We start from the raw sequence: 15,143 nt of genomic DNA on the forward strand, positions 1-15,143 counted from the left end.
TGAACATTCATATTAAGATTGTTATTTTCATTCATAATAATTTTTTTAACCGAACAATAGCACTGCAGTCAAATAAATTTTGTTGAACATTTATTTCATGGCATTCAACATATTCAAGATACACTGCAACTCCAATATATCGCGGTTGAAGGGGTCCAAAGATCGCGACCGTGATATATCCGGCGCGCGATATAAATTGTCTGTTTATGTATGCATGTATATGTATACATTAGCATCATTATGCAATCTCAAAACACGCTATTTACCAACCTTATTCAAGTTTGTGTTATATCCATATGTCATTAATTGGTATAACACAAAACATTATTCCATGTGAGTATTTTCAAATGCGTATAATTAAATTTTTAATCCGAAAAACATTGCCGAGTTTTATTGTTCAAGAAAGCATGCACAAATTAGACCCATGTACAAAATGACGTCATTCATTTCTCATGAAAATCATGCACAGCATGGGGTTTAATAGTAGAGCATTGTGACTAACTGATCTATATTGTATACTGTATCTAACGCACACAGATTGTTGAGATAGGTCAGTATTGACTTGTGACATTTACTGTAATAATTGTGTATACCTTCATGTGTGCACTGGTGCGTTTAGGCAGTTCAAAGCAAATTCAATAGAGAATTGTAACACCCGAAATGACCTGTCATGTTTGACAAATGGGTCTTTTGTTTATGGCAGCACACAGGTGTTAATGTGATGTACAATGTAAGCAAACAATCTGGTCAAAACTGGATTATGACTGTTGGATTAAAGTTGGTGAAAAAAAGGGGAAAATACTTGCTTGAAACGGATTTTAATGCATCAAATTCTCAGATAAAAACATTTTATTTAAGGATTATGCTCGTCAGATTTTTGGGAGCCATAGCCGATTCGCGATATATTGGACAACGCGATATAACGGACCGTGATATATTGGAGTTGCAGTGTATACAAATCAATATTTTGATAAAATAACCAGGCGGTAAAGAAATGCACCATGTTTATCAGTTGCTTGCCCCAATTGAGCTTCTACACATTACTTAATATTTGCTGCAAATCTGTTCCCAAATATTTATCTTTGTTATTGAATTAATATTTGAAATAATGCCACAAAGCATGTAAATAGCTCTCATATAAGACTTAAACAGTGCTAAAAGATGGGATAAAATATAATCACACAACATTAACTAAAACATTATACTATTTGATTATTCTATCAATAATATACCAGCTTGTTTTGTTGTTGTGAACACTGCAGTTTTTTGCATCAGTCCTATCACAGAATCATGTGTGGAGTTATTTATGTACATTAAAACATTCCTGGAGATTATAAGCTACTTGGAAAACAAGCCAATGTTTTCTATAACAATTTTAAGTTATTAAAGAATTTTAAATAAAAGTTCAAACCAAAAGATCACAGTCCTTTTAAATGCTATGGGAAAGGCATATCATATTTTGAAATTACAAAATTACCCACTAAATCTTTCACCTAGCCAGGAAATGTGATACATGATATGTGGGGTATTCAATATTATAATAAATGGAATTACTTCATGTCTGCCCTATTTTAACAAGCAATAATAAGAAAGAACATACCTTTAACGAGTAGGATTTTGATCGTAGCCAACTCATTTTGCAATTGTTATCTATTGATTATCTACGCTGATAAGCTTTGAACTATGGACAGTTCTGTCAGCAACAAATGTTCACAACAAGTTTTAATGGTATTATTCACTATCATGTCCTCGACATTCCGCAAAAGAAGTATTATCCATAAAGGTTTTATGGTCGTTGGTATTCATAAGCTATAATAAAGTTCATTCAAACAGAACCAAATGTAGGAAGGTAGTCTATTTTGCAATCGACTGGTGACTAACTTTCCACACAGAAACAACATAATCCATCTTTTTCTACTCAGTTTCAGGATGTTACACAACAATAGTTTTTTAATTATACTGATTATTCAGTTTTCAGCTTCCATCCTTGGTATGATGCATACCGGTACATGTACTATCCTGATCACAATCTGTATATACTATTCATTCATTAAAATATGGATAACACATTGTAGACATTAGTGTTACCATTTATTAATTTAACAACTCAGTCTTGCAGTGATACATGCCATTTAACATCAAAAACATCATATAAGACTCATAACTAAACTTTATCTTTAAGCAGACGCTTTATTTAAATGTCATTCCCAGTCTGTCACGCAAGACAACACCACTAAACCTTAACTCTAGGATCCATCCCTGGTCATGTGGTAAGATACCAAGGCATGATAATAGTTGACACTTATCCACACCACAATTTAAACTTTTGACAGAACCTTTTCTCCACCAGCCTACAGTGCGAAACCACCCTTTCTAGCCAGGTTTCTGTTTTGGGTGGACGATTTTAGCAACATGTGATTTACTCCAAGCTTAAGGCCATTTTTAAAGCACATTATTTACTCCATTTAAACACCTATGAGAATTTAGTAGAAAACTCTTTAAACTTGTGGATGCATAAACATCCCCCTAATACCGTGGGTAAATATGATTTGTATTCCATTGAGAGTATACAAGCTTATCTGAATGGTGAATCCCGATTATTGGATCCTATAAATAAAAGTAAATATCTGGGTTGTAATATAAGCATGTGTTCAAACCCGTCAGTAAAGAAGTTTGGTGATATTGATTTTGACCGATAAACATTTTTGAACACATACCAACTTATCTGAAATATCTTATAAAGGAATGTGCTTTAGGATTGTGCGATTGTGTTTTAATATAACTTGCAACAAAAAGGCAAAATTACTTCCGCAATTTTCAATACTTCTCTTTACTCTAGATGCATTTGTTTAAAATATTTAACAATTTGTAAATGAGAAGTTATTTTGTATGCCCCAGGGCACAAGGTTCAAAGCAATTAGTTACAATGTTAAGTTTGGTAAATATCAGATGAAAAGATAAATTTTAGACCAACAAAGCGCAAAAGTTCCTATGCCAGATTCTTATTCCCATTTTATAACATCTTTATGAAGTTTGGTTAATTGTGGAATGAAACAGTTGGAAAATGAAAGTGGTCACCCTTCAATCAGGCCAAAATGAAACCATGCACATGAGCTATCAGAGGACATTAGGTACAAATTTTAAGCAAATACTGTACTGCACTTTAAATCAGTTAATAACTTATTAATTCCACGTGGAGCACTGGCCTATTGCTTTTGAAATTTAACCCATTTATGCCCAGTGGACTCTCCCATCCTTCTAAATTGGATCAATTTATTTCCAAAATTAGGGGTGTCAAGTTTATTTATTTCTATATTAAGAATATTACATAAAGAAATTCATTTAAGCAAACAGCGCAGACCCAGATGAGATGCCGCATTATGCGGCGTCTCATCTGGGTCTACGCTGTTTGCAACGTCCTTTTTTCAGGACGCTAGGCATAAATGGGTTAAGCAACAAAACATAACCGAAAGCACAATGGTCTTTGGATTTGATGTCCTATAGAAGTTTTAATCTAAAAACTGGTCTATTTTAACAATACACCATACATACCCTCACAAGGGCTTATTTAAAGGAAGCTTGTAGAAAATATACCCTTTATTCCTCTAAAAAACTTCTGTGAGCTTTAAGCATTTGCTCTGTCTGTTGAAAATACATGATTTTTAAAATAATATTTCCATCATATTATACAACTAAGAAGGTATGATGGTCGGAGATGAAAAGTGGTACCATTAAACAGGTACCAACCGCCCCATTCTCAAACAAACGGGCCAGAGGCCCACAGTCGCTCACCTGAAACTTAAGGGAACTCCACTGCTCTCAGAAACTTTTGAGATGTTTCTGAAACCATTTGAATAAACTTTGCCAAAATATCAACCAGTGAATTAACAAGGTTTAACTAAAACTATAAAGGAAAAATGCCACTCTGGCAGCCATATTCTTCAAAAGACAAGAACCATTTGCGAACTTATCAAATATATAATTTGAACAAATCTTTTGACCAAGTTTGATGAAGATTGGAAATAGACGTGACTTTGGCATTTTTTACTACAGCCATATAAGGAAAAATGCCACGCACCTGACGGCCATGTTTTCAAACAGATCGGAACCATTTTGGAACTCATCCAAGAAATCATTAGAACTAATGTTCTGACTAAGTTTCATGAAGATTGGACAATAAATGTGACTCCTAGAGTGTTATAAGGTTTTACTATAGCCATATTAGGAAAAATGTCTCGCCCCCTGGGGACCATATTTTTCAACCAACGTAAACCATTTTTAAACTTGTCAAAGATGTCGTAAGGACAAATCTTCTAACCAAGTTTCATGAAGATCAGACAATAAATGTGATCTCTCAGAGTTTTAACAAGGCAAATCTTGACACCAAGGACAAAAGGCGATCATAAAAGCTCACCATGAGCACCTTGTGCTCAAGTGAGGTAATACAAATTTATATTGTACCATATATTAATGAATGCCTAGAATTCCCACAAGGTTTAGGTTATTGCCTAATTCTGATCTGAAAGTTGAACCTTAGTAACCCTTTGCATGCTGGGAAATTTGTCGTCTGCTAAAATGTTGTCTGCTTAATTTCTAAAATTAGCAATTTTCTTCGATTTTTTTTCAAAGAATACTATCAGAATAGCAAACAGTTTGGATCCTGATGAGACGCCACGTTCTGTGGTGTCTCATCTGGATCCAAACTGTTTGCAAAGCCCTTCAAAATCCTGTTCCAGCGCTCAAAGGGGTAATTATAATATTAGAATAACTTTTATCCTCAATTGTATAGTATCTGTTAGCAAAATATAACCACCTCAATTTCCCAATTTTTAAGTCACAACCACACAATTTGTCCCAATCCAAAGGGCGCTTGCCAATTTCCCAAAATGGTTGAAATAAATCCTCATCAATATTGCACTTCAAGAATTTACTTTACAAATGGTTTGGCATCAACCTTGGAATATGGCAATGATTGGAATAACTGTCTGGATCCAGTAGTCTTTTTTGTATTTGATAAGTGCTTTTTTCATAACATTCTTCGTAACTGGTATACATGTATAGAGCTAATTAAAAAATTATAATTTATATGGTTTATTATTAGTTACACAACCCTCAGAGGTGGAAACAAGCTTAGAACCTTGGCAGAGGTCTGCTTTCATTGAGGCAGCTTTTTAGGTACCACAGCAATCAATAGTCATATAAAGGACCAGGTAATTTATTTCTTATTAATGAATTTCCAGCCTTCAAACAAACTCAAAAATACAAGAATCTGCCACTCAGTAATCAAGAGGGCATGAGGCCCTAACATGCTTACCTGAGACCCAGCGGAACTTAACTGCTTTGAGCAGGAAGTGTTCACAAGGTTTCACTTACTAAGAAAACTGCCCTAAAACCTGTCTGCCATTTTTTAAACAATCAATAACAATTGTTGATCTCTGCCCAGATTAATACAATTGTGTAATGTTCTGAGCTCTGAGCCAGATTCAAGACTGTGCGGGTAAAAAATGTGACTTCTTTAATATAATCAAATGGTTTTACTTTAGCCACATAAGGGAACCTGCCCTGACTCATGGTGGCCATGATTTTCAATGGAAAGCAACCAGGCCTCACTTGTCTAAGAAATCATTACAGCCTTTCAGAGCTTGCTTCATGAAGACTGCACAAATAAACTTCTTAAGTGTTAACAAGCTTTTTCTTTAATTTGTCTTATTTTTTTATTCTTCGTTACACAGTTTAAAACTACTCTGTGATATCTTGACAAAAGTTCTGAAAATTGGGCAATAAGTGCGGCCTTTCAAATGTTTCATACATAAGACATAATGAACTAGATTTTGACCCACTTTCAAACACAGATGAGACCATGTTTAAATCAAAGCGCTGAAGGCACTGAAGATGTTCGCTATTGCATAATTTAACACGCAATTCATTTTTCAAAATCAATCGCAAGTTTGAAATGAACACACGCCATTCAACTTTAAAAAGTGTGTGTCATAGCGCACGGGTCGAGTTTTGTGTGCACTTTTTATCATCCTTATTATTTCATAGAAATAACTAAGACAAAATAAAAACAGCATGCTTTTTTGGAAGTTCTGAAAGCAAAGAAAGTATGATGAAAATGGTAATGAGAACTTAATATAAAGAAAATTTGCAGTCACCATCATATTAAAGGAATATTTTTTCTAATATCAAATGACTATCTCACCAAGAATATAAATTCATAATGAAAGTTCCGTGTACAAAACTTTAGATTTTTGACACCATATACAAATTCAAAATATACAATAATCTTCGTATCTTGTATATGGAGGAATACAAGTATATAAACATTGCTGTTTATGCTTTACTTGTTACCCGAGCAGTTCACACGGTGTCAACAACGCTAACATAAACATAGGTATAGAGCACTAATGCGCTTTTAGGCGAAGCTGTTTCAGTTTTCATCTTAGTGACTTTAACATAACGCCAACAGACACGCATGAATATTTTCGAATATTTAATAACCTGATTCGAGATACAACCTCTGCATTTTTGCTACATCACTGCGTATGTGCTCAATTCAAAGGATGTAGCACTGTTCAGTGTAAGGAATTCCGGACTACTCTCTGTATGCTCAAACGACACAAATTGTGGCCCTGTTACAATTACGCGTTACAATCCATCTCGCAGAATTTCAATTTCGCCTCCAAGATGAGAAAACAATCATTAGCGAAATAGTATAGTGTCACGATAAGAGAAAATCGTTTAATTATCATACCACAATGTTTGCCGTACTTGGTCAGCACGTCTGGAAATCATTCCTTAATGTGTCGATAGGCTGCCATTATTAACAAGTTTGCTATTTTGAATTCAATTTTGTATCAAAAAGCATTGTTTTTAAATGTGGGATTTTCAATTCGCAATGAGATTTGTAATGACCCTCGTCATGCGAAAATGGGTCTTATTCCATATGCGCCCATCATATAAATAGCCCACTCAGCAATCCCTCCTTCTGGTAAGGAGAAACATAACATATTGAGTGATTTTAAAGCGAACAGCGTCGCCTATGGCCTAACTGCGCAAGAGCACATGTTGGGTTTAACAAACGCTTGCCGAAACGCATAAGACCCATTTTCGCATGACGGCGCTATTGACGTGTGATTTAAATGTGACGAAAGAAAACTGCGTTTAAATCAAATATAAATATACGATATATTTCGATAATGAAGAAAGATACTCATAACAAGGCATATGAGGACACATATGAAGTGCTCTCCCGTAGTATATTTTTTATTTACTCACACTAATGTGTGGTTTGACAATGCTAACACACATTTCATGCGGTGAATATGCAGCTTACAAGTAAAAAACACAACACAATAGTTTAACTTTTGTTTAATTGTATTCAATTATTTAGAAAAGTAAATTGCTAACTTTATTTCAAAGTCGGCGTATACGCCGACTACATTTTTAAAAGACATGTATTGTTATAAATATATTTAATATACGCCGACTACATTTTTAAAAGACATGTATTGTTATAAATATATTTAATATAATATATTTAGTTGTTTTCGGTTTTAGCGATTATAAAGCATTTTCGAGGTTGCCTATAGTATGCCTGAGTAATTGATGAACTCATATCCAACTGTCAATGTATTGAGAACTGTGAATATAAACAAGCTAACCCTTCTACTAAGCTTCTTCTATTGCGTTGCTAGCACCCGTAAACACAAAAGATCGCCGCTATGTGTTGAGAACCAAGAACGCTTTCCAGAAATACCCGATGTAGTAGCTTCAACGAGGTTATGAAACAGGTCATTCGTATTATTATTATAAATTATTTGGTATATTCTGGTTAAGCGATTATGATTTTTTTTAGTCTATCGTATCGCTGAAGTTATTGTTGAACTTATGTTCAACGTTTTATAAATTGAGAATATAAATAAGCGTTAACTTTTTCCCAAATCTCTCAATTTACGACCTGTACTACGTCATTGAGTTGTATGTGAGAGCGTAACCTATTGCGTTGTTATCGCCCGTAAACTTTCCTTTGTTTATCGACAGGCGCATCTATTAATAGCCTCATATTATGAATGCCAAAACACCCGCGAAAAAGAACCACGTGACCAAATAGGACGCTAAACGCAAATACCATGCGACTACGACTTTAATTATGTAAGAACGCTCAGCAATTCCTCTGAAGCCGGGGCCTTGTGATTGCTTTTACGTAAAGAATTGACCTCTAACTGAAGTAAGCAAAGGAAACGCAGCACCTAATTGACCCATTCCTTCTATGTGCGAAGGCAGATTGAAATTTACTAATGCATGGTTTGCCTATTATAACACACATTATAATGCGGTAAATATGCGACTAAAAGTAAAAAACACTATAATTAAACTTTTGTTTTTAATTAAGTTATTTAGAAACCAAAATTCCAAACCTTATTTCAAAACAGCAAGACTACATTTTTTAGAGAATATTCTTGTTATATTTAAATGTTTTTTAACAGTTTCAGCGATAATGAATCATTTTTATGTTGTCTATCGTATCCCTGTAATAATTGTTGAACTCGTGGTCAACGTGTTATTAATTGAGACCTGTGAATATAAACAAGCGTAACCTTATACTAGTGCGTAATTCTCACCCGGACTCCCCTTTGTTTATCGCCAGCCTCAGATTTATGAATGAGATGAGCGAAAATACTACGTCACGCAGACGCAGCAGAAAGTGGACTATTTTAATCATTCATAAACAATCTCCTCCGCGACACGTGCAATACGATCATTGTTTTTTTTATTCTTTTCTATAAAACACCATTCGAAACTATTGCATTTAACACGATATTAATATAATGTTTCCATTTGTGAATAAACATAATTGGAGAACTCAAACCTCTTGCATAAATTATACAACTCTTTCTTCGCGCGTAGTGTAAGCGGGAATTGGGCTAATCATACCCAGGCCGTATCGACCTGAATTTTACATCAAGCACATTAGACGGTCGCTAAAGCGACCATCTAATAAAACCAAAATTTCAGTGGTAGGAATGTTCTGACCATGAAAATTGGGCATAAATTTGGCCTCTAGTGTTAACAAGCTTTTTTTCTTATCTTAACTTGTGACTTCGTTTCTAAACCCTTAAGATCCAGTTTCAAACTCTGCCCAAATAATATTGGAAAAAAGAGCTTTTTTCTTTTATTTTACCGTGTGACCAAGTTTTTGATCCAACTTGATCCAGTTTTTAATATGCCTAGGTATCATTGCGACATATTATATGTTCTGACCAAGTTTCATGAAAATTATAAGCAAAAAATGTGGTCTCATAATAGAGTTTTCAAGTGTTTATTTTCTTTAAATTGACCGTCTGACTTTGTTTTTGACCACACATGCACCAGTTTCTAACTATGTTGAGATTTTTTATTATAGGTTTCATATTCCGACCAAGCCTCTTAACAATAGGACAATAAAAATAGCCTCTATTGTGTTAACAAGCTTTTAATTTGACAGTTTTTACCCCACATTAGCATCTTTCGAACTCTGCCAAAATATCTTGAGACAAATCATGAAATGTTCTGAACAAGTGTAGTGCGGATTGGAAGTAGAAAAATGTTGCACTATTTTGTTGTTCATCCCCAAATTTTGTTCACCTTCAGAGGAAAGATGCCAGCCCTTCAGATTGAGAATTTTACAGCAAAACATTTTGTTTTCTTAACCCTTTCAGTGGGCGAACCGAATTTTGAAGGCCTCTGCAAACAGTTTGGATCCAGATGAGACGCCACAGAACGTGGCGTCTCATCAGGATCCAAACTGTTTGCTATTCTGATAATATTCTTTGAAAAAAAATGAAGAAAATGCTAATTTTAGGAATTAAGCAGACAACATTTTAGCAGACGACAAATTTCCCAGCATGCAAAGGGTTAAGAAAAGCAATATTGTCTTTCTGTAGTCTAGTTTGTTATCTAACAATAAAGAAATGAAGTCCTACAAAAGTCATTCACCAAAATCCCTCTATCTTACTCAATATTTTCTTATTTTGAGCTTTTTTGCAAATTACGCTTCCAATTTGAGGAATGTTTAATGTTAATCATGGGTAACAATATACATTTGAAGGAGTGGAATATCTGACCAATCTAAAGGCCGTAAAAAAGCACTGTCATGTCTGAGAACTTCATTAACTAATATATTTGATTGACATTGTCTTGTCTGTTGTGTCATCAATTTACTATAAGCAGGCTTTCTACTGCCTCTCCACAAAAAACTAGGGCAAAAGTAGGGCAAGATTTTGACTAGAGGGCCATCAGGCCCAAAGGCGCTCACCTAAAAGGCAAAGGAACTAGACTATATTGAAAAAAATGCAAGCTGATTCATGAAGATTATTTTGGACCAAAAAAGTGACTTTTAGCATGTTTTTTTATATTTGACCTTGTGACCTAATTTTTGAGTTCATATGACCCAGCTTCAATCTCTGGCAAAATTTCATTGGGACAAATGTTCTGACCAAGTTTCATGAAGATTGGCCAATAAATGTGGCTAATATAGTGTCAACAAGTTTTCACTAAAGCCATATAAGGACAACGGCCCCCCCACCTGGCGGCCATGTTTTTCAACAAACCATAACCATTTTCAAACTCACTCAAGCTATTGTTAGAACAAATGTTTAGATCAAGTTTCATAAAGATTGGATAATAAATGTGACTTCTTGAGTGTTAACAAAGTTTTGTAGTAAATAGCCATTTAAGGACAAATGCCACGCCCCCTTGCAACCATGTTTTTTAACTGATCTCAACCATTTTTAAACTTAGCCCAGATATTATTAGTTAAAATATTCTGACCAAGTTTCATGAGCATTGGACCACAAATGTGACTTCTAGAGTGTAAACAAGGTTTTACCATACAGTAAAGTCATATAAGGAAAACTGCCCCGCCCCATGGCGGCCATGTTTTTCATTCAACTGGAACCATTTTCGAACTCGTCCAAGATATTATTGGGACACATGTTTTGACAAAGTTTCATGAAGATTGGACTAAAAATGTGACTTCTAGAGTGTTAACAAGGTTTTACTATAGCCATATAAGGAAAACTGCCACGCCCCCTGGCGGCCATGTTTTTAAACCAACCGGAACCATTTTCGAACTCGTCCAAGATATTATTGGCACACATGTCCTGACAAAGTTTCATGAAGATTGGACTAAAAATGTGACTTCTAGAGTGTTAACAAGGTTTTACTATAGCCATATAAGAAAAACTGCCACGCCCCCTGGCGGCCATGTGTTTCAACCAACCGGAACCATTTTCGAACTCGTCCAAGATATTGTTGGGACACATGTTCTGACAAAGTTTCATGAAGATCGGACAATAAATGTGACTTCTAGAGTTTTAACAAGGTTTTACTATAGCAAACTGCCACGCCCCCTGGCGGCCATGTTTTTCAATCAACCGGAACCATTTTCGAACTCGTCCAAGATATTATTGGTACACTGCAACGTCGATATATTGCGGACCGGTATATTGCGCTGTCCAATATATCGCGCTTTGGCTATGGCTCCCAAAAATCCGACGAGCATGATCACTAAATGACATGTTTAAATCTGAGAATTTGCTAACTTAAGCAAAAAACCAGTTGTAGCTAGTATTAACACCCTATATTTCGCTGCTTACTATGGCACGCAGTGAAGCGTGAAAAACAGTCGATTAGTTACAGTATTGTTTCCACACGGCTGGAGTTGTTTTTAACACTTAGGAAATAACCAATTAGCGTCATTGCAAAGGTAATAATTGCAGTTTACTGGTATATAAATCGTTAAATTTCGGTACTGGTCACGAATTTCTTTATTATAAAAAGCGCGCGAAAATTGGCGTGGATGTATTTATTTGTAAATAAAAATTTCGTAGCGGGTACAACATTGAGATACTTTAATTTCCATTAAAAGTTTCGTTGTAAATTTCAACTAAAGTACCGCGGTATCTCGCGAATTATGTGGCATTGGCATTTCCTCTTAGTAAAATATAATTCAAACATGCTGTATCGTTACCGTTACGCAGTTTCAGTTCCTTCATTAGGACTTTTTATAAGGGTAAATTCGAATCTATGCACAATTGTATTTTACACGTTTTTTACGACAAGAATTCTTCTTTTTGGCTGATTCGCTAGCGATTGTACATGAAAATAAACAAGAGGGTCATGATGGCCCTGTATCGCTCCACTGTTTTTCTTTGCGAAAAAAACGTGTTATGCGCATGGGTTGAAATGTACTCAAGCATGTGACTTTCTCTTTCTATCCCTCGTCCCACTGGGCGCTTAAAGTTGGAAGAGTGAGCATTTTTATATATGGAAAAAGTTACTACCGTGTTAACTAAACAGACAAAAAAGCCACGGAATTGTTGCACAGGTCCTTTGCTTATAACGTAGGTACATTTATCTCTCCAAAAGATATTGTCGTTCTTTCTATTTCACATATTTTTAGATGCTGAAGATCAAATCTACGCATTTGATTTGAAACAGATTCACAAGACCCATAGGAATCAAAATGCCTTAACCCTTTACCAAACAACACATTTTGGACTTTCCCAATTTGAAAGAGGTTGCAGACGTCAATTGAATTAAAATGGAATATGAAGGAAATGATCAGGTAGGGTAGAAATAATTGTGATAAAAGGAGAAATTGCTCATCAACCCACACATCCCTAAGACCAACAGGCCTGAGAATATTATGATAATCTAAAGATTATTTCTTTATATTTATAAATGTATTTAATTAAGTAATACATTTGACTTCTAAGATCAATTCATAACTTATATTAAGAAAATTATAAAATGGTCAGAAATATATATGGATTGTTGAGCAATTGACAATCGTTTCAACAATTCATGATCAGTCACGATTCACAAATGGAACAATGAATCATTAGTTATTAAAAAGCAGCATATACGATAGTTAAGAACATTGCACTTCATTAATTCAACACCTTCTCTTGGATACAAAGTTTGAGTTTACCGTGCAGTATCATATATTGACTTTCCTTGAAATAATTATATCATGTTCATGGAAGTTGTGTTTTTAAAATCAATATTAAATTATTAAACTGGTTTTAACACTACAAAAAAGACATGAAATTAACTTGTCATCCAAAATATTTTCTTTCGGATATATGGTCACTTTCGACATATTTAAATAAAACCCGACTTTTTTCAGTTTATAAGAAAAACATTCATAACACATGTTCTTACTTCAATGCCTTTGTAAGCAGTCACCATCTGACCTAAAATGGCACTAAATGACAGGGTTTTATCTCATGTTTACAAGATGTTGATGTTGTTGTTGGTCACAGCCAAACGGCCGCAGTAATCTCCACTGGTAAACGTCATATGTTCAGTTTTGTGACCCCCGGGGCCGGGTCAAATTTGAGCCCAGGGAAATAATTTGAACAAATTTGGTAGAGGACTATTAGATATCACTACATACCAAATTTAGTAGCCCTAGGCTCTATAATTAAGGACAAGAAGATTTTTAAAGTTTGCACAAAATAGGCCTTATTTAAGCATATGTTCATTTTGTGACCCCTGGGGCAAGGTCAAATTTGTTCCTAGGGGCATATTTTGAACAAACTAAGTAGAGAACTATTAGATGTCACTACCAACCGAATTTGGTAGAAATAGGCCCAATGGTTATGGACAAGAAGATTTTTATAGTTTGCACAATATGGGCCCAATATAAGCATATGTTCAATTTTGTGACCCCTGGGGAACGGTCAAATTTGATCCCAGGGGCTTAATTTGAACAAACTTGGTAGAGGACTATAAGATGTCATTACATACCAAATTTGGTAGCCCTATGCCATACGGTTATGGACAAAAAGATTTTTAAAGTTTGCACAAAATAGGCCTTATATAAGCAAATTTTCAATTTTTTGACCCCCCGGGGCAGGGTCAAATTTGACCCCAGGGGCATAATTTGAACAAACTTGGTAGAGGACTATAGGATGTCAATACATACCAAATTTGGTAGCCCTAGGCCTAATGGTTATGGACAAGAAGATTTATAAAGTTTGCACAAAATAGTCCTTATATAAGCAAATTTTTCAATTTTTTGACCCCCCGGGGCAGGGTCAAATTTGACCCCAGGGGCATAATTTGAACAAATTTGAAAGAGGTTCACCACAGGAACATTCCTGAGAAATTTCATCAGATTTGGACCAGTAGTTTAGGAGAAGAAGATGTTTAAAGAAAAAGTTAACGCACGCACGCACGGACGCACGCACGCACACACGACGGACACAGGACCATGACATAAGCCCCGCTGGCCTTTGGCCAGTGGAGCTAAAAAATTAATTTACATTTTGGTTTTTATGATAAATACAGATACTTATATAGTTATGAAAATGTTAATTGTAGAATTGGTTTGCAATTATTACTAAACAAATATGTAGCAGCGCCGTATATAAAATGAAAACATTGGGGGAAATTTGACAAATTAACCGCAATACAATTAAGTAAGACATTTCTCGAGTTATATCGCGCGCCGGATACATCGGGCTCACAATCTTTGGACCCCACCAACCGCGATATATCGGCGTTGCAGCGTACACATGTTCTGAGTAAGTTTCATGAAGATTGGACAATAAATGTGGCCTCTAGAGTGTTAACAAGGTAAATGTTGACGACGCACAACGCACGACGCACAACGGACAAAAGGCGATCACAATAGCTCACCATGAGCACGTTGTGCTCAGGTGAGCTAAAAAGTAGGGTAAAGCAACGATTTTAACTGTTAAAAAGTAGGGCTAAATAGGACAAGAGGGCAATGATGGCCCTGAATCGCTCACCTGACTCATTAAGATCAGATGAAAACTATGACCTCTATTGTCTACACAATGTTTTTCTATGATTTGACCTAGTGACCTAGTTCCTGACTCTAGATGACCCAAATACAATCCCAATCCAGATTTCATCAAGATAAACATTCTGACCACAGTTCATAAATATTGGATGAAAACTGTGACCTCTATTGTCAACACAAGGTTTTTCTATTTATTTGACCTAGATTTTTACCCCAGATAACCCAAATACAATCCCACCCAGATTTCATCAAGAATTCTGACCAAATTTCATAAAGGTTGGATGAAAACTGTGATCTCTAATGTCTACACAAGGTTTTTCTATTA

The 15,143-nt window shown here is 35.3% G+C and overlaps 1 protein-coding gene across 2 annotated transcripts in view; it reads right to left on the reverse strand.

Moving 5' to 3' along the window:
- LOC127876447 (ubiquitin carboxyl-terminal hydrolase 38-like) overlaps nt 1–15,143 on the reverse strand; it is a 74,161-nt gene that overhangs the window by 38,487 nt on the left and 20,531 nt on the right. The window contains exon 1 of one of the 2 annotated variants that reach the window (XM_052421740.1): nt 1,601–2,541. The exons of the other annotated variant lie outside the window; for it this stretch is intronic. Coding sequence (XP_052277700.1) covers nt 1,601–1,636 — 36 coding nt within the window. The 5' untranslated portion in view covers nt 1,637–2,541. Of the gene's footprint in view, nt 1–1,600; nt 2,542–15,143 lie in introns of those variants that run through there. 2 annotated transcript variants of the gene reach the window in all.

The sequence above is a fragment of the Dreissena polymorpha genome, chromosome 4 (genome assembly GCF_020536995.1).
Source record: "Dreissena polymorpha isolate Duluth1 chromosome 4, UMN_Dpol_1.0, whole genome shotgun sequence".
Classification (NCBI taxonomy): domain Eukaryota; kingdom Metazoa; phylum Mollusca; class Bivalvia; order Myida; family Dreissenidae; genus Dreissena; species Dreissena polymorpha.